The sequence below is a fragment of the Xenopus tropicalis genome, chromosome 1 (genome assembly GCF_000004195.4).
Source record: "Xenopus tropicalis strain Nigerian chromosome 1, UCB_Xtro_10.0, whole genome shotgun sequence".
NCBI lineage: Eukaryota > Metazoa > Chordata > Amphibia > Anura > Pipidae > Xenopus > Xenopus tropicalis.
Window position 1 is genome coordinate 24,485,519 of NC_030677.2, and position 24,624 is coordinate 24,510,142.

Genomic DNA, 24,624 nt, shown 5'->3' on the forward strand with positions numbered 1-24,624 from the left:
GTATAGATGAGGTTTGTGTGGCTATGGGATAGAAGCATTCATCCTTACCCTTAGGGTTCATTTGTTACAATAGAAACTAAATATCTGTGTATTACAGCCGTCAGTGGGACATTTCTACAAAGGCACTTAAATTATTGAAACGTTCTTAACCTGATCTGTCACATTATACCCAGATCACTGCGGTGTGCCTTACAGCCAAACAATTCATTAGGCACTCGGCTATTTTGTTTCCACTCATTAACCCTGACACCGGCTGTGGGGAGTAGCTTTAATCTTTTTTTTTTGTTTTTTTTGAGGTTGCGGAGTTGCCATGCAGCTTTATTGTTTCTAATTCTTTTAAAACCGGGGTAATCATAAACCCATAAATAATTGAAAATAATAAAAGGTGTGGGATCTATACGGGATGTGACCCAACCAGAATGCTTGTTGGGAGCAGCTTTTTCCCTATTATCACTGTAAGAACCTGGATGAACAGAGTGAGTTTAACTCATTAGGTTTTATTAAGGATTTAACCTATACTCATAGTTGTTAGAGTATTTCCTCCCACTGGCCTGGATTCTACTTTGTGCATATAGGTTTCAGCAGATATAGATTATATACTGTATATAAGGTTAGAGGAGGAGCCCCCCAGCAGTTAAAGGGCCGGTGCCCACTATAGTTACTCCACCGCTGGCCCACTGATTGCTTCACTGCAGAATAAGAAAACTGATGCCAAAAAGAAACTGCTAAATTTTTAAAACAGTTGATTTTGTACAAACTAACTGCCGTACTCTAATTAAAAGTGTTCCAACAATTTAGAACTTTAATTCCAAATGCTGTAGCTGGGTGGCTTAAAGGAGTAGTTCACCTATAGTTATATTTTAGTATGTTATAGAATGGCCAAGTCTTAGCAATTTTTCAATTAGTCTTCACTTTTTATTTGTTTTATAGTTTTTGACTTATTTACCTTCTGATTACAGCTTTCAAGTGGGGGTTACTGACCCTAGCAGCCAAAAAAACCTATTGTTATTGTTAGTTTTTATTACATATTTTTCTATTCGGGCCCTCTACTATTCATATTACAGTCTCCCATTCAAACCTCTGGTTGCTAGGGTAAATTAGACCCCTATATTTCTATATATATATATATTTTGCTTTAAATGGACTTTGAAACTGTTTCCCTTTTTGGAAATGCCATTGCTTTAAGTGGACAAACAAGTTGGGCAGCAATTCTGTACAAAAGCCAAGTATGACTTTATTGTAAGGCCGGGCTTACCCCACACACCTGTGCCTCCCAATAGGGGGTGAGTGAGGGAAAAACTGCAGGGACAGGCCAGCTCTGTGCCCCAGACAGAGCAGAACAACTACTCCCAGAATCCCATGCAGCTCCGCTGGGATTCTGGGAGTCTTGTAACAGTAAGGCACGTATAACCCATAGTAAGCAATCATAAGGGACCATATACAGGTATGGGACCTGTTATCCAGAATGCTTGGGACCTGGGGTTTTCCGGATAGGGGGGTCTTTCCGTAATTTGGATCTCCATACCTTGACTCTACTAAAAAATAATTTAACCGTTAAATAAACCCAATAGGCTTGTTTTGCCTCCAATAAGGATTAATTATACCTTAGTTGGGATCAAGTACAAGATTCTGTTTTATTATTACAGAGAAAAAGGGAATCATTTTTAAAAATGTGAATTATTTGCTTATAATGGAGTCTATGTGAGATTTCCTTTCCGTAATTCGGAGCTTTCTGGATAATGGGTTGCCAGATAACGTTTCCTATACCTGTACCGGCCTCCAGTTATATAGACGGCATACTGTATATAGATATGCGAGTTACTAACAGCTGCTGCTACTTTTTGTACCTTTTGTAGTATAAGAAGGATGTGGTCATTTCACTTGCTAAAGCAATGCATTTGGCTTCCCCAAGGAAGTATGACATGTTTGATATGTGCATTTGTAATAATTCATGTTTGTTAGTGCTGCAATATTACACTCAATGATATTTGTTGTGAATGCATGTGCTGAGGCAAGCAACAGGGCAGCTCCCAGTTATCAAAATACACACAGACAAGAAATCTTGTAATCACACCCAGCACAGTTATCTAATGTGAAATAAATCCAACATATAAATCGTATGTGTTATTCTGATAAAGGATCAGTAGGACCAGCACTGTAAGCCTTCAGATATACTGTGGTGTCACCACTAGAGGTCAGTAGCGCTCTCACTCTGCACAGTCCTATAGAGGAAGTACATACAACAAAAATATCAAACTATATGGGATTCCCCATGGATACATTGTAGGCTTGTCAGGTATTTATTTCTTTTCGACTTTGTGTTTATTTACTTTTCCTACTTGCCACCTTGCTTTCCATATGTTTGCTGGAGGCCCTGAGAAGCCGGCATGCAGGCTGAGCCAACCAATGACTATCGGCCCTTGCACCCCACTAACACTGAATGTTTGTTGGTTTCACACCCCCACCTGCCCAGGGCTGCCCCCTTAGCTACATCTGATACTCACGTAGGTGTGCTTGCCTGGGGGGGTGGTGATTAAAGCGGTTGCTCACCTTATAATGAACTTTTAGTATGATGTAGAGAGATAATTTGCAAATGGTCACCATTTATTTTATTATTTGTGGTTTTTCAATTATTTAGCTTTTTGTTCAGCAGCTCTCCAGTTTGGCATTTCAAAAGCTATATGGTTGTTAGGGTCTAAAGTACCCTAGTAATTGGGCAGTGGTGTGAATAAGAGACCGAAAGATGAATAGGAGACACTTGAACAGAAAGTTAATGAATTAAGAGTAACCATAATAATAACATTGTAGCCTGAAACAGCAGTTTTTTTGGTGATGGGGTCATTGACCCCTATTTGAAAGAGTCAGAAGTAGGTAAATAACTCAATATCTGTAACAAAAAAATAATGACCAGTTGAAAAGTTGCTAAAAATTGGGGAACTCCACCCAAACACAACTTTAAAAGCTTTATGAATGTAAACATAATGGTAAGCAACTTTGCAATATACATCAATTAAAAAAATATGCAGCCTTTTCATAATTTGTAATGTAATAATATGGTTTGGAACAGTTCCCTAAGCCCCGCCCCCTGTTCCCCTGCTGATCTGGCTGACTACTTTGTGACTCAAATAATCCCACAATTCCCTGCTGCACGTGTAATATCAGTTAAGAAAAGAAACATCACAGTTGTTACAATTTGTAACATCAATGTTTCAGTCCCCCCTCCCCTGCCAGGATTTTAAGCGATGCAGAAACTGTTTTGCAGCTGGATTCTAGCATATAAAATGGTATTGATTCATACTTTTTGAAGGAAAAGATTACAGTGATAGGTATATTGTGTTTCTGTGCTGTGTGGGGCTTTTTAACAAATTTTGGTTCTAAATCTGGAGTTCCCCTTTAACTTTAGAGATGAACTATGCTTTCAAGACTTTAGGGAATTTTCTGTGTTTCTTTGGCCGTGGGAAAGCACCTCCTTTGGCCCCAGCGTTACTGTAGCTTCCTCGTAACACTGCGTGTATCGCTGGCACAGACGCATGCATCTCCTGGGGCAGCAGCTCCCGTATAGCAGGATTAATATACTCACTTACATTGAATTGTGTTACTTCTGGGCCATTCATATCTTCTATTTCGTATTGTTAACAACAAATCCCTTCAGCTCCTCTGTGACCTTTGCTGGAACGGCCATGGAAATACCTGTAATTCAGTGATTGGCCTGCAGATAAGGAGCCATGATTCCCATACACAAAAGCTATTCTGTGCACAAACAGGTTTTAGCTCCTTTGTTTAACCCTTTCAGTGACAGGGGACTTTTTTCACCTTGCCGCAGCGTGGGTTGCCCTACATTGAGGGGAAACCTGAATCATGCAATTTAGGGAATCAACACAATGGTACCTTTGTACCAGAGCCCTAGACTCTTAAGGGTTAACCATTGCATGGAATCTCTGTTTGATGCCTTTCTCTGGCACCCTTGACTTAGTTGAGAAGCTGAATATATATATATATATATATATATATTGCATGTTAGCAATGATGCGATTGGCCGTTCATGCTTGGTTGGTGGGTATTTGATTTTCCACTGTGCAGTGCTAAGGCTTCGCTGCATTATGTGGGTGGGTCAGGACATAATCTGATGTAATTACCCCCTTCTATTGGTATAGGGTAACTCAGCTTCTGCTAGGAAAAGGGATATTTTGCTAATCAGTGTTATATATTAAAAAATGGAACTGTTCCTGCATTGTCCTTTACTGTTTGTTAAGACACAGGGGTTCATTTATCAACACTGGGCAAATTTGCCAGTGGGCAGTACACTATGGCAACCAATCGAATTGTTGCATTCGTTGTTCTACCTGCAGCTAGCTGACAAAAGCTAAACTCTGATTGGTTGCTATGTGTTACTGCAACCAATTTGCCAAGTGTTGATCAATGAGCTCCCCATTTTTGTATAGGATTTTGTTCTTAGTTTGCACTCACACAGGGCTGGATTAACGATGTAGATTCATTTTGCTTTCCCGCTGTTTACTTTATACAAATTATATCTTCCTGTGGTAAATGGGGGACCCATGAAATAGAAACTGCTTCTCTGCTGTGGGTCCTGGAGGCTTAAGGTAGGGAATCCAAATTATGAAAACATCCCTTATCTGTAAAACCCCAGGTCCTGAGCATTCTGAAGAACAGATCCTGTACCTGTGCAACACAAAATTACCTCCATCAGACAATTGGCTTTGCTCTGAGATGACTGAATGTAATTTCATGTGGATTAACCCATACTGCACCCCTCTGTTGTGCCCAAGATCCCATGCTATAGTTAGAAACCAGTGGCCCCGAGATGGGATTTTACCATGGACGCCTGGTCGGTTCATTAGTTGGCCCAGTTTTCTAGTTTGTGCGATCAGCGTCGGTACAATTTGGCGCGCTTATACCAGAGGTTAATCAGCCAGAACAGTTGCTTTGAAGCAGTTTAGGGTTGACTCATACCGCACTTATCTGTAATTTTGGATGCAATTCACTGTGCAATTTACTTGAAAATCAGCCTCTGTATCAGACAGGAGCTGTGTGTGTATCAGTATGAGGGCCAGTATGAGGGCCACTGCTAACACCCCAATCTGGCTTCTTTGTTTTGATGATTTTAACACTGAACAGTGGTGGTCAACTCCATGGTTTGCTTCATACTGCCAGTCATGGGTAGGGCAGTATGTAGCCCAGGGCCTGTAACTTTATCTCCTTGCTAGTGCCCCCTGCAATGCTTTGCCTTCTCATAGAGAAAATACAGTTCCAGAAAGCCAGCACAGGGCATACGTTAGCTGGGAAGTCAGGCTGTACTCTATAGTCCAGCAGTGACGTATTGCAGTGGTTTTTGGATGCCCAACCAGTTAGTAGAACCAAACTGCTCCACTGTTGGTAAAGTTAAAGTGATTCATCAGGCAGGGATGTGCCCCTCCTTATCTTCCGTGTGGCGATCTGCTTACGGGGGACATTAACATCACTATATTGGCCCCCTTTGCCTAAGGGCAACCTGCTTAGGGGGGGCATTAACATCATTATATTGGCCCCCTTTGCCCAAGGACAACCTGCTTAGGGGGGGCATTAACATCATTATGTGGCCCCTTTGCAACCGACCCCAGCCTGTGCATCTGAGCAACGTGTGGCCACACTGATCTTTTTAATCACCTCAAGAAGGTCTGGACTGAGGTTCAGAATAGGCCATGGCATTTTAAACAGCTCAAACAGCCCCCCCACCAGCCCAAAAAATAGTGACTGTGTATGGCAGGGGTGTCAAACTCAATCACATAACGGGGCCGAAATCTAAAACACAGGCTAAGTTGCGGGCCAAATCTTTTATTAAGATACTTAGTAAGATACTAAGTCTTAGTTGCTATGTGAGGAAAATAAAAATTGATCACGCTGGATGGTCAGACACACTCACCAAGGGCCACATAAAACAGTCATGCAGCCGGATTTGGCCCGCGGGCCATGTTTTTGACAATATATGGTCTATGGCATCTTACAGCAGCCCCTCCGGCATTTGCCAGAACCCACAGATTGCCAGTTACGGGCCTGACCTCAAACAAAATATCCCATGTTTAATTGCCAGTTTGTTTTCCTTTCCATTTATTGATGTCAGTTTTTTTTCTTCTCTCTTTACAGTAAACTCCCCTAGCCTGCTCACCAAATAGTCCCTTCCACAAGGTGGTTCTTACCTTTGGCTTCCCAGTAACACAAACAATGAGCCTGTGTTTTCAACAGATAACTAGTTCTACCTTTCACTGTGCTCTTGCTCAGGGCTAATGATCAGGTTCATAAACACAGGCAAAATAAAGGACGGGTACAATGGATCTTGTGGCGTTTTGTAGGTCAGTCAAGTGGCCCCTACAAGTGATATGCAATCCCCCTTCCTTCATATGAAGATATGGTGCTGTAGAAGGTTTTGCTAATAGCACTGGAGATAAATTGCGCCGGTGATGTTGCCCACAGTAACCAATCAGATCTTTGATTTTGTTTTTTGTTACTTGCAGGTGACTAATTACTGTAAATCTTATAAATCTAATTACTGGATTGTTGGCATGGGCACCATCACTGGCACTTTATCTCCAGGAAAAAGTTCTATTTAGCTCCAGTGTTAGTAAGTCAGCCCTCTTGGTATTCTCTGAAGAAGGATGGGGGTATGTAGGTACCTAATATTGGGTCATGACCCTGATTATGTTCAGCTACAACTCATTTGCTGACGATTTGAGAATTGTTCAGCTTCTATTGGATGGCTGGTTTCATACACCATGTGTGTACAAGCATTAAAAGTGTTGCTCACTGCCTTGTCTCCAAAAATGCATAGGCAGGTTCATTGGCCCCTGATGAAGCTGACCATAGCGTGAATGTGATAGGGACCTTAGATTGTAAGCTCTGTTGTGGCGACTGATGAGAATCAATGTGTGTTTAAAGTAGAACTCCGGCTTCTGAACCAAAATTTGGTAAATAATCCCTCAAAACAGAAACCGGTAATATACCTTTCACTGTAATCTGTTTCTTCAAAGGTGTGAATAAATACCATTTATTTATGTTTACTTTTCAAAAAGCTCAAGTTGTGTTTGGGTGAAGTTCCCCTTAATCAGTGTGGCTCCAAAAAAAGTAAAGAGCACTGACTGAGGCTGATGGGAATTGTAGTTTAGCATTACCCAGACAGCTGATTTTGTATACTCATGGTGTCAAGGTTGAAGGCCTTTCTCAATGGCAACTGGGCTTGCAGCTGCAACCTGCATATCTTTATACGTCTTTGTGGGGCTTTAGCAAAAAGTTAATTTTTATTATTTGAGCAGACAGGTTAATGAGTATGCTGCAGCACACACACAGATTCAAACAATACATGGGATATGGTCCATACCATATAATATATCATACACACCATAGGGCTGTGGAGTGTGTAATCTGAGCAGCTGAGTGCAAGGTTTCAGTGGGTGTGTATCGGTAGCACCCAGCCCTCGTATTAGGGAAGTGCACTAATGTACCCTTCCCTGTTGACACAACAACTAAACGCGTTTGCAACCAGAGTCCCTTCCTTTTCACTCTGAGCTTCCTAACAACGACGTCCGGCAATGGATTCCGCTGGGCTCCACAGGACAGGAATGTAACAGATGCACCCCACAGCCCTGTAGTGAGGGGACACCCGGCCTGCGACCATGGCTGCTCCATCTCTGCTGCTCTTTGTAGACAGGTGTGTATGGGACATAAGTAACACTGGGAACGGATTGTTATATTATCCAACTAGTAGCTGTGATTGATGCAAGACTGCAAAATCAATGCTGCACTTGGTCTCTCTTAAATCAGGATTCAAATGACATGTAAAGGTTTTTGTTCAGATGGCATTGAATATATAATTGTTCAGCTGCAGTGTTTAGCAGGTAGGTTGCTGTGCCTTGGGCACTTATACACTAAAAAAAAGTATCATCTTATGGAATGCAGAATAACGTGGATTCTCCCTGTGTGTTCTGGCGGTTGTTGTTTTGCAAGAGCTAGGAGACTGCTGTACTGTAGGTGTCCTTTAAACCTCATGCATTTTGCTGGCGCTCTTGTGGTTATGAATTGACCCCTGCAGCTGTGCTGCCCAGTAATCTGGTGACTCTCAGAAGGACACAGATGCAAAGCGCCAGGCACAGCTGAGCTCCGTGTGGCCAGCTGATCCCGCAGCTTTGTTATTTGACACATTCCATCCAAAAACAGCTGCAGGGATCTGTTTAAAGGGGATGTAAACCCACAAATGTTGCCTGATGAAAGAAAATGTCATTCTGAGTAACTGTCCCATTTTTACATTATCTGTAAATGTAATTGAAAGCCGTATCTGTTTAGAGGGTGTGTGTGTAAGCATCTGTAACAAAACTGATTGGGTCAGGACTGGCAATCTGTGGGTTCTGGTAAATGCCAGAGGGGCTGCTGTAAGATGCCATAGACAGTTACTATTTATTGGACTGACGGGGGCTGTTTGGGCCTCTGGGTACTTGAAATGCCAGGGACTATTTTGAACCTCAGTCCGGACCTGAAACTGATATATTATTATCAGAGGGATGACAATAGATCCCTTTTGAGGCAAATTGGTATTAATTTGCCCCTGGACTATCCCTAAATGTTAGGAAGCGCTAGTGTGGGAGCGTCGGTTGCTTAGGTGTGATGTTATGAAATACCTCCGTGTCATTTGTGTGTCATAAGCCCCAGTGATTTGTTCTGTTGCACAATCAGCTGTGAGAGGCGAGAGCTGGAATAGCAGAGAGAGAAGCTGTCAGCATTTTCCAGTGTGTTCCTATTAGCAGTTTGTTTGGCCTTTAGACAAAGAGCTAAAGACCAAGGGTGCACTGTTTGCTCCATATACAGGACCCCTGTTCCACTGGTTCTGTAGGTACAGCTGCCCCGCCGGGCATGTGCAATAGAGCACAGAGCGTTGGACTGGCCCTTAGATTGTTGGTGCTACCATGTGGCTTAAGATGCTTAATGGCTTCAGTATGCAATAGTTTTGTAAATAAATCAGTTTTTGTCAGTAGGTGTCACAGTCATTCTGTGACACCCTTTGTGCCCCTTTAGACCAAGTCAGCAGATTATTGGCCTGTGCATGGGGCCCACAGAAGGTTCTGCCCACTCAGTATCTGGTAGGTTTAAACATCCCATTAAGCTAGGACTGAATCTGCACACTGATTAATCCTTCCTAGTCCTGTGGGACTGAGCCTCTGATTCTCAGAATAGATTGGGTCCCTGCCATAAAGCAAGATGGGGCTGTTGCTGTTTGCCAGAAAGGAAGTAGCAGCAGTAAAGTGATTCATTTTGCTTTAAACTATATTGCACTTTGTTTTACAACAAAAAACAAAAGTTAAAATATCTTGTTTTGATGATAGTGCCCCTTTCCCTCTTCCTGTTATTCTAGGGCACTGCACCAGGCTTAAGTGGGCCATACAGGTTGTAACCTTGCCAAACGCCCGCCGTGGGAGATAATAGGCTTATTTGATCGAATTATAATAAATATAATAAAACCTGCCTGACCGAGATCTGCCCGATTTTCGACTAGATATCGGTTAGGTAGGTGTTGGGGCAGATAATCTGCTCAAATCATCAGCAGAAATCTCCCCTTTTAGGTCCACCTTTAGGGTATCCTTCGGCGCACTGCCGAAGAGAAGTGTGATTGGATTCTGTAAATAAAAAGGCACGACTGCTGGCTATGGGTAACCGCACAGCAGCCCTATGGCCTAATGCAGTTAGATAGAAGATATAATAATTTCACTAATGCTGTACTCCATGACAAAGGTTTATAAAGCTTAATTGAAGTTTTCCCCCCGTTTTCTTATTTTTTTTATACACTTTGCTTGTTGATGAACCTTGTCATTTTAAGCACATAAAGAGTGATGTATTGTGCTGGCTCTAGTTAATCATCCAGCTGCCTGTGGCTCTCGGTTAAGGGCCAGCTCCTTGGCCTCCTGTTGCAAAGTTCATTCTCTGAGCTCTCCGTGTTAGCAGTGTTAGCAGTGAATGGGGTGAAAGTCTGCTACGAGATAATGCTGAGACCCAGGTATTGCATTCTGCAGATATGGGAGCAGCCAGGCTGATTACTCTAACCCCATTCACCCCATTCACCCCACTCACAGCCCATTTCATATTAGTCACAGTTAGATTTTCCCATGTAGTTTGATTATGTATGTATATTTACTTTCTGAATGAGGACTCGCAGCCTGTTCTGCCCTAGAAGTCCCACATCTCACCTTCCAGCCCCAGCCTTGTGCACAACCAGGTTTCCCTTTCATACAATTGTAAACCTTAGGGGTAAATAGTTGGATTGTGGGTGTTGGCGCTGCTTTGGAAGCAGGTATTCACAACTTCAGTCCTGCCATTTTCTTGCATTAATAAGAGTCATGGGATGATTGGATTTAAAGCTCCTCGTTATCTTTCTGCTGATTTCCAGCACATGCTTTTGGCTAACAAGGCTAATTAGTAAGGAATTCGAATTCACATTACATGGCAGCTCACAAATCAGTGCATTCGGCATCAGAATGTAATAATTAGCCCTGTAGCATGAGCTTCTATGACAGATAAACCTCAGTGTCTGTTTGATGATTTCCAATGACCCCTGAGCTTAGCTTCTCCAGAGCACCGGCACTCAAAAGATGACCTCCCAAGATCCAAGATGGCGAGCATTAAAGGCCCGGATCATTACTGTTTTAGGGTTGATGAACCTCTGTGCTGGTTACAAAACACAGAATTTCAACCATATGCATTTGTAGAGTTTAATTCTTTATCAAAGAAAAATTCAAGTGGAACTGTAAGAAGAAAGAAGAAATAAAAAATACTGGTCAACAGAGCTAAGGAATTTGGGGCTGAAATTTTACTTTTTAAATATTATTAATATTACAGTTTTTTGGTGCATTTGTTGGATTTGGTAAAGTTATATTGTCATTGAGTATTTGATTTGTGACATATTATTGCAAAGGCTTCTGATTGTCATATTGATTTATTGGAAGATTCTGAGTGGACCTTGCCGTTCATTTACCTGTGATTATCCCAGAGCAGAGATAAAGAGCAGTAATGCTGGTGTGACGAGGATCTCCTGTTGTGGAGAATGGAAGGGCTAGAATGGTTCCATTGTGTGTCAGCGGGTACATGGAAATTACCAAGCCCTGTTTCTCGCCAAGCTTTCACGTGTGCTCCTTATTATGCACACGCAGGTTGTGCTCTGCTGCTCTTGACTGCAGTTGTGTAAAGAGACAATGGCTCTATAATTCTCACGTTCTTTCCATTCCCAGGCTTGTTTGTGCTTTTTTGTCTTGCTAGCTCCGGCTTTGTGTTTAGCTTTGAGGCAATAACCATCCCTTGATAAATGTGCATACACCAAGTGGCTTGGGCTTGGTTTTTATCGCTAATATGCATCGTGGTTACTGTGAATATTGGTACCGTGGGCTTCTGGCTCACTGAAAACTATAATTATTGGTATGTGAATCACGAGTTATGTGAAAAATAACCTCTGTTAGAGGGGTTAAAGATCATTGGTTGAACTTCCAGCAAGGTCAACCCAGTGTCGGACTAGGAACTCACGGGCCCACCAGAAAACCTTAGATCGTAGGCCCACTCTCCAAACTTTATTCTCCTAGTCTCTTTTATTTACATGCTAACATCTATTCTTCCATCTAATTCTCCTCTTTATTCCCATTCAGAAATAGGGAATGTCCATGAAGCAGGCCAAATGGTCAGGAGCAGGAGGGCCCACCGGGAGATTTCCTGGTATCCTGGTGGGCCAGTCCCACACTGGGTCAACCTGACTTGTAAGCTATAATTTTACAAGAATATCAGCCATAGCTTGTACCCTTGAACCACAATGCTGCCCGTGCTAGCTGCCCTATTCTACAAATGTAAAATTGATCTTTCTGAGCATTTTTGCAATTTACATTCATTATTTTCTTTTCTGCTTTTCATGATATTAGTGGTTTTTACACTGCTAATATAATGAATTTGAAGCAACTGGACACAGCTGGAAGAAACTTAAGTTAAAGGGATAGTATTGGTTGGTGCACAACCAATTTAGAGGAATACCCCTGTGTATAATGCTTTGTTTTGCTCTATGTGCCCAACCATAAACAAACAAAAACTCTTCAACTTATAGTGTGTGTTTTGGCAAAGTAATTCAAAGAATGCAAGTAATTAGACTGAGAAAAGATCTATTGAGGTTCTTTTTATGCTGCTGGTGATACTTGGCAAATCTTTACCCTAGTAATCTACATGTTGCCCACGCTAGTAACCTAGCCACCTCCATGGAAACCAGTGACTTCTTAGGAATTGGCCCTTGCAAACATTGGCTTTTCATTAAATCTTTGATAGCCTGAGGCACTGAGCCAAGTAGCTAATCTTTTGATACCTACTCTGGTTTCCTTTTAGCAGTGTGCCATCTAGTGCTCTGCACCAATGAGACTCTCAGTATGCATGGCACTTTATTTTGTTTTCGTCCACTTGTTCTTAAGAAGTAGTTGTGCAAACTTGTTTTTATAAGCTTTGTGGCATTGCGGTTGACTTTCCAAGTAACATTTTCCCAAGGTTTTTGTCCCAGTTAATGTCACCGAAGCCTCTGGGGTTTGGGGTTTTTGTTCTTTCAGCCCATCCCTGTTCAGGAGAAACCATGACCAAACCTGGGCCTTCACTACTTCAAGGGACACTGTCATCAAGAAATACATTTCTTAAACACGTGTAATACTGAAGTTGTCCTGGAGATACATGATTTACGGTACTTTGTTTTTTTTAAAAACATAGTATCCTTTTGTTCTTTTACTGGAAATCATATTTTTCCTCTATCCTATAACTATTATCTGGTTGCAGGCAAACTTCAGTAAAGCTCTTTAAACCTGGGTCCTTTAAGGTGAATAAGCCATGGAACATGGTTTTGTACTAGATTCACTGCACTTGGAGCAGCATAGGTGCGTCATTAGATGTTGCAGGAATACTTGTAGATATCGGCTGCATTACCCTGTATAACAGTGCTGGCATTGCACCTGGTGGATGTCCATCCATAGGCCAACAATGGACATTAGTACTTTTCATTCTCTCAGCGGGGGATTCTGCTTGCAATGTTCCTCAGGATATGCCCTAGCTGACAGTTCTCCATCTGCACCCAGCCATGTTGTTACTGCACAGAGTAAAACAGGCCCAAAACTACTCATATCATGAAAAAGAGTCAGACTGCTTCAAAATACAGAATCTATTTGTGCTTCTTATCTGGGTAGCCCAATAATAGTAAATTGGTCCAGTTCTATCCTATCAGAATATCCAAGGCTATTGTGATACTAATATCTACAGTTAGTATTAGTGGTTGTATGTATAGTTTATGTATGTGAGTGTATAGATAGGTCAGTGTGGGTCTGTATGTGAGTGGATAGGTCAGTGTGGGTCTGTATGTGAGTGGATAGGTCAGTGTGGGTCTGTATGTGAGTGGATAGGTCAGTGTGGGTCTGTATGTGAGTGGATAGATAGGTCAGTGTGGGTCTGTGTGTGAGTGGATAGATAGGTCAGTGTGGGTCTGTATGTGAGTGGATAGATAGGTCAGTGTGGGTCTGTATGTGAGTGGATAGATACGGTAGGTCAGTGTGGGTCTGTATGTGAGTGGATAGATACGGTAGGTCAGTGTGGGTCTGTATGTGAGTGGATAGATACGGTAGGTCAGTGTGGGTCTGTATGTGAGTGTATAGATAGGTCAGTATGGGTCTGTATGTGAGTGGATAGATAGGTCAGTATGGGTCTGTATGTGAGTGGATAGATAGGTCAGTATGGGTCTGTATGTGAGTGGATAGATAGGTCAGTGTGGGTCTGTATGTGAGTGGATAGATAGGTCAGTGTGGGTCTGTATGTGAGTGGATAGATAGATCAGTGTGGGTCTGTATGTGAGTGGATAGATACGGTAGGTCAGTGTGGGTCTGTATGTGAGTGGATAGATAGGTCAGTGTGGGTCTGTATGTGAGTGGATAGATACGGTAGGTCAGTGTGGGTCTGTATGTGAGTGGATAGATTGGTAAGTATAGGTTGTGGGTGCTGGGTTTACTTGGATGGGTTGAAATTGATGGACTATGGTCTTTTAGCAACCCTATGTAACTATGTAGCTATTGGACACATTGTCCTCCATAGAACCTATTTACAGCCCTGTACAATATGCAGAGAGATATTCTGGAAAGGTCATGTTTCTATTTGACATATATAAATTTAAAAAAATGTTCTATTACGGCCATTTTTTGTGGCTTCAGATTTCTTCCATTTTTTTTTGTTACAAGCCCATTTGGTATGTTTAGATTGGAGTATGAGTATGAAAATCATAGCAGTGCATCAATTTGGAATATCATGCTTAAACAAACTTCTATGGGTTGGACCTCTATATGCCCTCCTCCACTCAGTTTAAAGAAAGCCGGGTATGTGAATTGGAGGTATTTAATGAATGCAGATATAAAGCAGGCTTATTTGTTCTTCATCTGTAATTCTGTTTTGTATTTTTCTAGGAATATATTTGCTCGGAAAAAGAGCTTTTCGGTAGAAAAAACAGATGACCTGGGCTGGAAGCTGTTCAATAGAATTCCCCAACAAGGAAACTCTAGGACTGTATCAAAGGTATTTGCTTTTTTTATCCTCAGTTATGTGAAACTTGCACTCTTCTGCTCTGAAAGTACAGCAGCCTGTAGTGGGGCTATTTCTGTTGCTCCCCCTGCTCACCTTGCTACAAGAAGCACCGGCAAGCAACTGTCAGGCGTTGTGTGCTTACATGGTTGCATGGGCATTTATTGTATTGAGTCTTAAGCTGGTCATATGTCATAGGAGCCATTCATTTGTGCAGGTCGACAAACAAGCAGCTCTTTACCTGATGTGGCCACCAACATGATGGGCTAAATCGGGGTGATCACTTCATTTAACCCCTGAGCCAGTGATCACAATAGGGGCTTAGGCAGATTGTTAGGAAAGGGCCGAATCAATGCACCAGTGTGGTCCACATATCTGCCAGTCAATATTTGGATGATTTTTGGACAGATATTGATCAGACAGGCCCTCTTGATGTACCATACAGAGGCTAATAAAAGCTGCCAACTGGGCCACTACAGACTGGGTTGGCAGCTTATCGGCCCTTGCATTGCCAACTTTAGTTTGTGTGGATTTGTAAAGATAAATGTGTAGGTGCAGTTATTTATGGGTTTGACCTGCAAAGTAGATGATTTCTAAACAATCAGATTACATTGTGTAGGCAGTCTGACATTCATGCATTTTTATTGCTTCGGTGGATAATTTATAATGACCCTGGCTATCGTATGGTTTCATTTCCAAACTGCAAAGATACAGAAACTTAAAAACATTGGATGAACCTTTACTTTAAAGAGCTGATTAAATTGGCTTCTGTGACAGAAATATCTTCCGTAAAAGTGGATTTAATTGCCAACCTGGCAACGGCCCCTGTTTTATTTCAGCCGGTTTAAGCAATTGAAATGCTCTGCTCATATTTTAATGCATTTCTTAGTAAAGTTTCCAGAGCTTTATCGTACTGTAGTTACATAGTTTGGGTTGAAAAAAGACATTCATCCATGAAGTTCAGCCCCCTCTAAATCACCCCTAGTGCAGATATATTAACATTTCTCCCAATCTCTCTGCCTTCAAGAGATCTCTAAAAACGCATTTATTTAGAGAAGCTTACCCTAATCTAGTTTAACACAACATCAGTGTGCTGCTAAAAGCAATACCCTGTGCCATACCTCTCACTACTCTGGTCATGCCCATTCCCACATTGTAAGCTCTTTTGGGCAGGGCTCTCTTCACCAGGGCTCTCTTGATTGCTTTATATGTTACTCTGTATGTCCAATGTATGAAACCCACTTATTGTACAGCACTGCGGAATATGTTGGCGCTTTATAAATAATTGTTAATAATAATAATATAATGGAGTTCCTTGCTGCAGTTAAGTAGTCGCTATTAGGGCGAAGACACACGGTGCGACTAATTGCAGCAACTTTTCTGCCACAGGGTAGAATAGAAGTCGCTGCGACTAATCGCTCGCAAGTTTTATCTGTGCAGATTAGTTGCCACGACTAATAGCTGAGTGTGTCTTCGCCCTTATGGCTCCAAATAGTGTTTGATCCATCTGTAATCAATACAGAGTGGAGTTCCCTTCTTTAGTCCCTGTATTAATATCTGTGTCATTGCTGTGTCTGACTGTATGAATATCTGTGTCATTGCTGTGTCTGACTGTATGAATATCTGTGTCATTGCTGTGTCTGACTGTATGAATATCTGTGTCATTGCTGTGTCTGACTGTGACATATTAGTACCTGAGCTGATGGCTTTTAGTACTATTCAGTCGGGTCTGTGTGACTGATGGTGAGAAGGAAGTCCCTTACTCATACCGATGAAACCATCAATGAGTTGAGCTGTAAACTAAGAGTAAGAATAATGTTTTCATTAGTTCCGCCTAATAAGCCATTAAACTTAATTACTTGGAATGCAATCTGGGCTGCAGCTTACTGCACTGCTATAATATATATAGAATATAATCATCTGTGGCCAGCACACCCTTCAATGTTTTATCAAAATTTTTTTTATTGTAGATATATTGTTAAAACCAACGTTTCGGTCCTCATTAGGACCTTTCTCAAGGATTTTTATCCTAGAGAAAGGTCCTAATGAGGACCGAAACGTTGGTTTTAACAATATATCTACAATAAAAATTTTTTTGATAAAACATGGAAGGGTGTGCTGGCCACAGATGATTATTTTCTATACATACATAATTTTGGCTAGCACCCCGCAGAATATTGAGCCTTGGAGTGCGGACACCATTTGGATTGATATATATATATATATATATATATATATATATATATATATATATAACATACAAAAATACATCCAATCACTAATACAAGAGGTAAAGAGTAGGAACATACAATGTGGACAAAAATTATCTTTCCTAAACCTCTGTCAGTGGGTAAATCTCTCAAGCTGTTTGCCTGTGTTGGTACATAGCCGATTGCTGCCTGTTACCATTCTGTGTCCGGAACCACTATAAGTAAATATTTCCCATGTAACCCTGGCACAGAGCATGAAAGAAGTGAAACATAAGAACATTAAAGCAACTGCAGACATTCAGTAATATTTCTCTTTTGGGGGTTACGCCTCTACTGACATTGTTCTAAACCATCTTAGGCTCCAGTTTCCACATCCTACAGAATTTGAAAGTTTGTCACGATCAAATTCCCTGTTGCCAGTGATTCAGAAATGCTAATCCTGGCTGAATCGCATAGCTCTGAGATACGTATGGGGGTTTAAAGGGGACCTGTCACCCAGACACAAAAAGCTGTATAATAAAAGGCCTTTAGAAATTAAACATGAAACTCATATTGTTTTTTTTAATTAAATCACCCGTACCTGTTATAAATGCATTTAAAAATCTGAGCTGTTAATCATATTTTGCCTGCCCCACCTCTATGCCGCAGGCATAGAGGCAGGGCAGGCAATATATGATTGACAGCTCAGATTTTTAATTACAATTACTTTCATTTTTGTTTCAGCACTTCCTCGATATCACCTAGATGGCAAATGCATAAGATTTTAGGGGGATACAAAGCTTGCCTTAATAATACTGTACACAAAATGGGGCCGGCCTGCTGGCTGTGACTGTAAATTCCAAGACTGGTATGGTATAAGTAACGTTTATTTTGCTCAGCTAATATGATAGAAGGATTCAATATTTCCATGTTTTGGAGGTGATGTTTTTACTGTAATGTGGTACTTCCTCCTGCCTAAATGTTTCACCCCCATATCAATTATACAAATACAGGGAAATATCAAAGTTTTCAGCTCCTGTAGTTGCCATTAGGGCAAAGACAGAGGGGGCAATTAGTTGGTCTAAAAAAATCTAGTTGAGGCTTGGTACAAGTCGCCGTTACATTTAGTCTGGGTTTTTAATCGTGCCGACTAATCGCCCCGCCTTTGCTTCAGATGCTATTGGTTACTAGATCTGGTGCAAACTGCAGTTGTCATTTTATCACTCCAGTGTATTCCTGTTGGACCGTACCTCTGTAGTCTCCTACATTTTAGTTTTAATCTGGTGAGTTGTGCTTTCAATTCCAGAAAGATATTAGTAATCTGAGTAAAGAGGGGAAGGTCGGGCAGTGTTAGAATAACCATTTGTCTTTTATATGAGCACCTAGCTGCCTTAGGGTAGTTAATAAACATGTTCTTCCTACTCAGTAAGGAACTGTTAGAAGCCAGGATATTCTCAATTATTTATAGGGAGATAGTCTCTGGGTACTCTCTTCTCTGGTAGTCTCAGTCTACTTGTCATATTCTGCCTTGTGATTTATGCTTTTAATTGCAACACAACGCATGGTAGTCATAAAGTCCTACAGAAACATTCCCACCTCCTGGAACAATGACTCCTTTTCCGGCGAGACCTAAATACCAGCAAGCTTCCTGGAATATTGAGTGATACCAACCACTATCAAAGGCCAACACTGTTATTATCCATTAGAACAAAAGGATTGAATCAGCAGTGTTTGTGCCATAGCAGCACATTTCCTGAGAACTGATTCATCTTTAATGATTAAAAGTAACATCAATATTGATTCATATCTTAAAAATAGTTGCGGGTGCCCCTAGCCTAGGGCTGTAATGGCCAGTTTGGCCACCAGGGTGGGCAGCCATATTAGCCAGACCTGACTGGTCCATCTTCCCCAAATTAAAACCACATGAAAACATTTCTATCTGCCCTCAAGGTGTTTTTTTGTTATTACTGAAATACAAGATTGGTTTCCCTTTCCCACAAGCAATAACTATTTGTTTTGGCTTGTAGCGTTGGCACAGAAGAGGCATTGTGCATGATTTGCATGGAAATTTGCCACTTCCGTCAACCTACCAAGGAGGAACTTGAAATCTATTTTCACTAAGCTCTTGACGTATCACAGATTTGCAGTTCTGTGGTTCTTTTAATCATTTTATTCAAACTGAAACTTGAGATGCTGTGTGCCGAGATGAATGATTTCAGCAAGCAGGTAGCTGTTTTGATTGAGATACTGCATTTATATTGTAATGATTACCCTTCCTTGCTTATGCTTCTCTTCAGGTGCTATACAGGATGGTTTCTAGGGTTGTAGAGCCTGCCCAACCAGATGGCAGTATAAATTCCAAATAACCAACCAGACGGGTATTTTTACTGCTAACAACCAATCAGATAGCAATTTAAATTGGACACCTTCATCTGCCGTACAAAAAAGTTTGGCTACAAAGTCCATATTTTATTTGGCTATTATTTCACATCCTTCGCAACTGCCACCGCTAAGGTGCTTCAGACTGTCAGATCATCCTTAAACCCAATTAGGATGGCATTTAAAGGGGGTTCACCTTTAGTATGTTATAGAACAGCTTATTATTTAGTTTTCAATTATTTGCCACCTTCTCATGATTCTCTTCAAACGGGGGTAAGCCAAAACACTATTGTTCTGTGAGGTTACAGTTTTATTGTTACTGCTACTTTTTAGTACTTATTTTTATATTGAGGGCCTCTCCTATTCATATACCAGTCTCTCATTCAAACCACTCCCTAGTTGCTAAGGTAATTTGGACCCTAGCAACCAGATAACTGCTGAAGTTCCAAGCTGGAGAGCTGCTGAACAATAAGTGAAAACAACAACACAGATAATAAAAAATGAAGACCAATTGCAAATTGTCACAGAATATTACTCTCTACATCACATTAAAAGTTAACACAAAGGTGAACAACCCTTTTAATGCTTATTTGCTTCTATGGAAGGGTAGTTAGGGTGAGATTTGGACTTATGCCCCCCCAACTCTCTTCTCAAAAATATTTCCCCAGTTTTTCTGCCACGACTGCTAGGTACGTAAGACTAAAAGCAGCCAGTAACTCACCCACTCCGACATACAACCTGTATCTTCTACCTTAGTAGCAGCCTTGTAAGGATTATATTTCACATGACCTGCTTTGGGCCTGATTAAATTCTCATTAACTCATTATTAAGCTCATAAGAGGGAAGAAAGGGCTTTTGTGTCTGTTCTGTACTCAGGGAATTGCTCAGAGCACTCTGGTGGCCCCCTCTAATCTATTCCTTATTTCTGTTTAACTGTGGATCCTTATGACTACAGAGATCGACAGAATATTAGATTAATAAGCACTGTCTGATCTGTTATAGGGTAACACCCACAGATCTGCCACAATTCCGAATATGCTGGGGACACACATTACCATTTGTCATGTTGACCAAATGAACCATAAGCCATGTTTGCAGCAGTGACAATAGGTCAGGCTTTAGGCTATGTATGGAATGCCGTTGACCCGTGATTATTGTAGCAGCAATACTGAGCCCAAACAAGTCTTATAGTCAGGTGGTGACAGTGTTGGTCACTCTGTTCCATGAGTTACAAATGAGGGAGAACCCAGAGGCTGATCAACGTTGTTGCCTCTTCAAAATGGACGCCCACTTTAATATTTGTTCATGTTCATGCTTCCCAACAAGCTCATGACAGGGTTACATGAAATCATATTTGTTGCTCCGCATTGTGGAACGTTATGGCCCATGTGTGTATAGATGATGTACAGTGAATCCCTTTGCTAGAGATTAGTTCGATAGTTACCCTGTACTGTATTCCTCCCAGTGATTTAATAATTCATTGCTAAGGCAACACCAGCAGAAATAACAGGTTCATTCATACGCTCTTATCCAAAAATAGACCCGTTTAATAGTCCTTCCATTTGTCTTTGTATGTTGCAGATCTGATTAGGGAAGGGAGACTGGAATGGCAAGATATATATCCCCAACTTAACTTGGGTTTTGGCAGAAATAAGTTTTTGTTTTTGATCCAAAAGCATTCACACATGGAATGCAATCTGACCACTAATTATTATATTCAGATTTGCGAACAACAAAAAATGTTGCATTTACTTGTCCAGAGCTTCAGTCAGATGGCATTAAGGGTTTGTACTTGGTTGGGATGCACGAATGCTGGAATTCCACTGAACCCAAAGCTTAATCCTGCATAATAGAACTCTGGAGCAGGTTCCAGGGTAACCAGTCACTAAGGCTGGAGGTACATGGGCAATAAGGTGAGTGCAGTCTGGACATTAACCCTCTCAATCACTGTGGTTGGCAGGCCTCTCATCATACCATTGTTTGTTTCAGCGACTGAGGCTCAAATGACGTGGCCATATTGCTGGCTATAAGTCTGGAACCTGTATAGGGGAATGTGGGCAGCAACCCAACTTCTATTCACTTTGAGTTCCATGCCCAACTCAAAATGAAGCTTGTGGGGTGGTACTGTATAGTCCTAAGGATAACCGGGATATAATAATAATTTGAGAGTATCCCTTTAACACATGCTTATGAAGCGGTACTGAAGTCCAAAAGCTGCTGGGGCTGCAGGTTGGCTATTGTATATGTAGATATAATCCTAGTGATTCATCCTAAGGCTGGGCCTTATTCTATGTATAGATTAAACAGAGGAACAGGGAGGCGGTGCCTCCATACACTCACATGGTGCCGAGTTATCTACATGTGGCTCCTCCCATTGTGGGGAACTCAGCATAATTTCCATCAGGGAAACAGGGGAATGAGAGCAGCCTATTCTATCTCTAGATCTTTCTGCTTTTGGGCCTGGCGTTTTCTGGATAAGGGGTCCTCTGTAATTACTTAGCCATCAACATGTTTTCAGGCTTCTGTAATGTGAAGTATAAGGTGTTGTGTTGTTAAAGAGAAAGTGGCAATGCTGCACTTCAGTGCTTTCTGAAGAACAGTACATTATTCCATAACTCTGTATATACATGTAATTGTGTGCCATATAGAGAGAATGCAATGCATTCAAGGCTGCGGGCATTGGCTGTACGGCAACCTATTTGGCCTCTAGCCATGTGGTCTCTTAGAGAGTGATGTCAGCAACGTTAACTGATGTCAGAGCTAAACCCAAAAAGTTTGTTGTGGTTATGACAGCCAAAGGACGTAGGGCTCAATAGCAGCTATGTGGTAGCCCATTGACTTGTGCTGGTTTAGTTATTTCTGGAGTATAATGTGTTATTTTTTTAAAAAGTTGTATTATGCCTCTGAAATGCCTTATATAAAGCAGAGCATTTGGTTAAAAAGAACATTAAAAGCACCGCAGCTGCTCCGATGCCTCCAGTCACTAGGTGGCGCTGTACATCCCTGGGCAGGTAGCACACCCACTTTGTCAAATGTAATTAATAAAGTCTCAACGTGGTTTTGGTGAGGAACATTTACATACTATTAGCACGTAATTGGTCAACTATTTTTCTTTGTCGACGGACTCTAACTTTACTGTATCCATCAAACCTTCTTTCTCTAAAGAAGGTTTCTCTATTATCTGTCTCTGTCAGATAATACCCTGGGTGTGCAACCCCAGCCCATCTCTATGGGCATTTGCAGACTGTGTATGATCTTTTATTTGTGGGATGGAAGTGGAACTAGTACAGGCTACATGCCAGTGAATTGGCCACCTCAGGGACATTGGGCATGGCTTATATGGGTTTTGGTTCTTTGTGGGCAGGGGGGACTTTTCCATTTTGGCTGCCAGTGAGTGCTGCCTGTGTGATGCTTGAGTGACACTACTTTATAAGCTGCACTCACACTGGTGATAGGGGGCCAGGCTGCATAGCCTCTTATGTACTGGGGCAGGTTACTGGTCAGTGGGCTTGAATGAATGACTATAATATTGGGGGAAGTGTAAAAGTATACACCTGTACATGATCTTTTTTCCTAGAAAGGTAATTGTGAGGAATGAGCTATTAACCCTTTAACTTCTATACTGAATTCAAGGACATATTGTTTGCCTTGTGCATATTTTTCCAGTAGTGACTATTACATTGCCCTGAATGACTGTATAAAAGTAGTGAGCACCACAAATCTAAAGCAGTCAAGGGGTTTAAAGTAGGTGACTAATGAAGTGGCCCGGGGGCAGTTTGAGGGTTAAATGACAGCCTTTCCTGTGTGTCACTAATACGTTGCATTGTTATAGAGGAAGGATGCAGTAGCGTGTGGCGGTGCAAGGGTTAAGCCCTATCCCAGAGGGTATCATTAGCCTTTGTGGTCCATAGAAGCGGAAGCTATTAATGTCCTGCTACCCAGCCCCCTGCATCCCGTAGCCAGGCATGAGCAGGGGAGGCCGGAGCAAGTTGATTGGATGCATTCCATCTGCAGCTGATTAAAATGGCTGCTGCAGCCTTGCTCTCCCTTCCGCAGCCCTGGGAGCAGCAGGGAGAGAGGAGAGGACAGGAGCCATACACGTGACAGGGTAATCCTGTATCCTTCAGGCATGTCCTGCTAGGAGCTTGGACCCCCACCCCCTGCAGGTACCTAGGATGCTTCTACTCAGCCAGCCATTCCCCGTGCCAGCACCGCTCTGAAAGCAAAGCCAGGATGGGGCAACGGCTTCATTGTCTCTGAGGAATTGCAGCTTTCATGGTGAGTGGATCCAGCAGGGACTGTCGACAGCAGGACTAATCACTCGCAGGCTTTTCTGCCTCTGTTTGTTATGAGCGGTGCTAACCAGGAGTTGCCTCTCTTTCCACTGACCTTGTTAGGCTGCGCCCAAGGAAACGGACTGGCAGAAGGCAATGTGCGCTCCTTCTCCGAAATCCTGCTGTATCATTTCACTTTTCTTTCAAACATTAATTTAGACATAAAGATATTGGAGTTTTAATGTGCTGTATTATAGAATGTCTACCTGCCTTCCAGCTGCTGTTGTACTACGTCTCCCAGCAGCCCCCATTAGCCAGAGGCTGTAGGGAGTTCCAATTCAGATACAGCCCCTACCCAGACGGATGTTGGTAGCTTTGCTTGAACTTTTCTGGTTCATGGATTAAAACCCAAATCCTGTTATGTTTCTCTTACAAGGTGCCAGGGTCTATGGTGAATAACAACTGGTTTTATTACTTCGTGCATAGTGGCTATATAATGCCATTCTATAATAACACTGAATTATTTTGTGGTGCTAATGGGGTGAGGCATAACTGCTTCCTGATATTGACTTTGTAATGATGCTATTGTGTGTGTGTGTGTGTATGTATGTGTATATATATATATATATATATATATATATATATATATATATATATATATATATATATATATATATATATATATATATATATATATGCAGTACCCTAAATGTAACCAGATATTTCTTTACTCACACAAACAGGTACAGTTAATCATCATTGGTTAAATTACCTTTGCACTTGGGCATCACTGCTTTTTCGGGAGACATGCAGTCATTAGCTAACCAGATCAGGTGCAATGTGGTTGTCTGGTATCTGCCCACACACATGTGCAGATGCAGATGTTGGCCAACCAGGTCATATGAGCCTCCGTTCAGTACAATTGGGTGATAACCAGTCTTACAGGCTGGTATGGCCCATGATCACATAGAGTCTTTGTCTCACTGCCTAAGAATCTATTGACCACAAGTGCTGTACTTATAGCTTTTCATTGCATGGGCACCCACACACCTGGGGAGATAGTTAGGGTCAGATGGCCTACCAGAGGACCTCTTGGTGGGCTTCAGCTTGGGATGGTTCCCAGAAGAGCATCATTTTGATTGTTGGCCTACATAATAAGCTACACCATTTGGCTCTGTCTA

General features: G+C 41.7%; 1 protein-coding gene across 5 annotated transcripts in view; it reads left to right on the top strand.

The window, feature by feature from the left end:
* The window catches only part of tbc1d14 (TBC1 domain family member 14), a 54,733-nt gene that overhangs the window by 12,439 nt on the left and 17,670 nt on the right, over window positions 1-24,624 (top strand). For 3 of the 5 annotated variants that reach the window (XM_004911250.4, XM_004911248.3, XM_002938265.5), the window contains exon 4: window positions 14,487-14,595. In XM_004911250.4, the coding sequence (XP_004911307.1) occupies window positions 14,487-14,595 (109 nt within the window). Of the gene's footprint in view, window positions 1-7,553; window positions 7,700-14,486; window positions 14,596-23,232; window positions 23,448-24,624 lie in introns of those variants that run through there. The other 2 variants (XM_018095278.2, XM_004911251.4) reach the window with 2 other exon arrangements.